The sequence below is a fragment of the Protopterus annectens genome, chromosome 7.part0 (assembly GCF_019279795.1).
Source record: "Protopterus annectens isolate FY-2018-M chromosome 7.part0, PAN1.0, whole genome shotgun sequence".
NCBI lineage: Eukaryota > Metazoa > Chordata > Ceratodontiformes > Protopteridae > Protopterus > Protopterus annectens.
In genome coordinates this window covers 525,076,137-525,079,637 of record NC_056739.1, presented here as the reverse complement: position 1 = coordinate 525,079,637, position 3,501 = coordinate 525,076,137, and the positions used below count along the sequence as shown (strand labels likewise).

The 3,501-nt window shown below is 33.7% G+C and overlaps 1 protein-coding gene across 1 annotated transcript; it reads left to right on the top strand.

The window, feature by feature from the left end:
- Positions 1–2,215: 2,215 nt before the first annotated feature.
- On the top strand, positions 2,216–3,127 carry LOC122806026 (olfactory receptor class A-like protein 1). The gene has a single exon (XM_044076265.1). It carries the CDS (start codon positions 2,216–2,218, stop codon positions 3,125–3,127), a length of 912 nt encoding a protein of 303 aa, XP_043932200.1.
- The last annotated feature ends 374 nt before the right edge of the window (positions 3,128–3,501 follow it).

The following is a 3,501-nucleotide window of genomic DNA, read 5'->3' as shown; positions in this document are numbered from 1 at the left end:
GATCTGGATCACTAAAAAATTAAAACTGCCACCAAATTAAATAGGCCCTTGTCACATTTTTTTTTATTTGGCACACCATTTTACTGTTGCATTGTCCATGTTGATCAGAAGTGTCCCTTGCTAAAATCTTTCTGAAATGCTTATTACATTTTTTTATTTTTGCCATCATTTCCTTTTTCTAATAGCCTTGCACAGAGAGAAATTTAATTTGACAGCATAAAACAATAATCCAAAAAATTACAAAAGAAAACAGATACAATCCAAGCTGCTCAATAGCATCCAACTTTATTATCACTCTGATCCCTTGACAGGATATCCTGTGACGGCAAATGGTTGAGGTGCCAGATTGGTAATAAAGTTGGATGCTTATTGACCTGGTAATAAAGTTGGATGCTTATTGACCAGCTTGCTTACTATTTTATTTAAAAAAATTTAATATGGGCAAGACGTTATTTGAATCTGTAGGGGAAGATTTATCTTCCAAATGAATTTCAATGTAAGACACCTCAATAATGTGATGCTGTTAATGAACTTTGTAGACTATTGAAGAAATGACAGCCACAATAAAGGCTACGCAAGTGTAAAATGCAGTCATAAATAGATAATATAACTGAGAGGTTAACTGTTTCTCCTACTGAGAACAAAACTTGTGTGGACACAAGAAATTACTACTATAATGGACATATTCTTCTGAAACAAGTATGTGTCTGCATCAGTACAAGAACAGCACCAGGCTCTAAAAAGGAATAGGGCAGCTATGGAAAATGTCTAGACCATTCAGCTCTGTTGGTGAATAAAACCTTTATAATTGTTGTTGGAATTGGAATTTGGAAAATAACAGGTGATGTCTGACAAGTAATGTAAGGCTGAGGTAGCCTGCAGAAGGTCTCCAGTCAATGAAAAGGGAATGACTGACTGGATGATTGGATTACTTTTTACTGCCTGAGGAACAGTTCTGATACAGCATATGCTAACAGACTTGTGGGTTTATTCTGCAAAGAACACTAGTAATGCATTTGAAGTTGAAGGTCTCCACCAGCTGCAGAGATATGAAGATACTACTTCTGTATTCCAGTTCATTATTTACAGCTTTGGTCTTCATAAACCATTAAACTGCTGGGGATTATCATGTGTTATGAAAAGATCTCTGGATGGCCTTTGCAACATAATTGTTCAGACTCTTCACTAATGTGTCTGGGTCATACATCATTAGACTCTTCATTAATGTGCCTGAGTCATACATCATTATAGCTCACTTTTATTTTAAGATGCTTTTATTGCTTTTGTTGCAGTAGCAGAGAAGAAGTACATGGGGATATTTTAAATGAAAATTTCTTTAAGGCCTACTATACCGGCTGCATGGATTGGCACAAATTACAATAGATTAGTGAATCCTACCCATCATCAGTATAGAAAACATAATCATTAAGTCATTCATAAAATCAACACATCAGCATTAACGCCTTCTATAAATTAAACAGATAACATATTAGGTATGTTGGTGAAGTAAACCAAAATTAATTCAGGTTCCAAAAAAATATTTATTATATGTTAAGGCAGTATTTCATAGCCAGAGGAGTTCTTCAGTACTGGAAACAATATAAAAGTTGAATGATTTGTTTTGCTTTTAATGACATTACAGCACTTCTTTTGACATGAAAAATATGTACAGGGACAATCTGAACTCAATGACATCAAAAATTACATGATAGCAAAGACAGACATCTTTCTGAAGGTTCTAGTATCACAGGCTTGAAGTGTAAATGCTACTGAAGGTACATATTATATTTAAGGAATGGCAAATAAAACAATTTTGCTTGTCTGTCGTCTATGCTCCAAATCATAAATATGTCAAGGATAACATATATGTCATGTAAGTTTCTTATTTATGTTTTGTTACATATGTGTTTTGTGGTGCACATCCATTTATGCAGGCTCACAGCTGAAGAGAATACCTATATCAGCCTGCCCATCCTGCCAAGAAATGTTAAATAGTAAAAAAATGCATTTAGCAACATTCAATGCAATTTTGAACAGTGCATGTCATCATTTATTTATATACACAGTCCCATAATGTCCTATTTTCTGAATTGTGATGATCTGTTAAGGATAATACCTATTGCATATTTAATATGAAAAGAGTTATTCTCATAATGGAATTTATTATAAAAATAATTTAATGATTATGATTAATTAGAAACCTTATTTTGTAGGAATGGATATTTCAGCTTTCATCAAAGGAGTTTGCTTCTGCCTTCAGACAACCATTGGGGTCGTGGGCAATTCAATCATCGTTAAAGCATTCATACAAGTTGCCATTAATGAAAGAAAAATGGTACCAGTAGAGAATATTACATCACATCTTGCTTTTGTTAACATGATACTTCTGCTAACAAGAGGAATCCCTCAGACAATGGCTGCTTTTGGATTGCAGAACATTTTAAATCACCATGGCTGTGTACTAATTGTTTTTATTTATGCAACAGTAAGAGCTCTTTCAGTATGTATCACTTGTCTTTTAAGCTTATTTCAGTCTGTGAGCATTGCTCCAACAACATGCGTTTGGAAATGCCTCAGAAGCAAAATCCCCCAGTACCTTATTCCATGCTCAATTATACTGTGGTTTGTCAATATGGCTGCCAGTAGTGGTCTGTTACTTTATACAACTGTTCCTCAAAATGGAACAGTTTCTAACTATGCAGTCAATATGGGGTACTGCTATGTAAGATACCCTGACAAAGTTGTATATAATGTTTACGGCACTATATACACAGGCCGAGATATTGTGATTGTATTTACAATGGTAGCAGCAAGCAGTTATATTTTACTGACACTGTATAGACATAGCAAACAAGTTAAAGGGATAAGAAGTTCAAATCATGATCCAAAAACTACAGCTGAGGTGAAAGCTGCTAAAACTGTGTTATGCTTGGTAACTCTTTATGTCACATTTTATGGAATTGACAATATCATCCTGATATATGTTGTCATAAAGATGTATGCATCTACAGAAATTGCAGATTTGAGAGTGTTCTTCTCTTCTGTCTATGCATCTCTAAGCCCCTTTGTAATTATTAAATTTAATAGGAAGATTCGGAAAAGCCTTTGCAGTAAACATGCAAAATGAATCTAACTTGCAATCTTTTTACATTTCTAGCCTGCAAGATAATTACAATTAGTCACATTGACCTCTAAATTACATTTTATGGGATCTTATCTCTTTACAATGCTCATTTAATCATATTGTTTTCAATCATTTCATTCCTGTGTGGATACACTCATATGATATCAACCATCATACCCAGTATGGGAGTTAAACGAGGTTTGTAAAAATCTACAGTGTCTATTTATATACACATATATAAAATTATTATATTTTTATATTAATATTTATAAACATAAAAGGGCACTCAATCAAAATCAGTGAATGATGTTGCTGCATACAAGTTGCAGATATTTGCTGTTTGTTAAGCTAAGGTTTAAGGGGACTAATCTGATTTG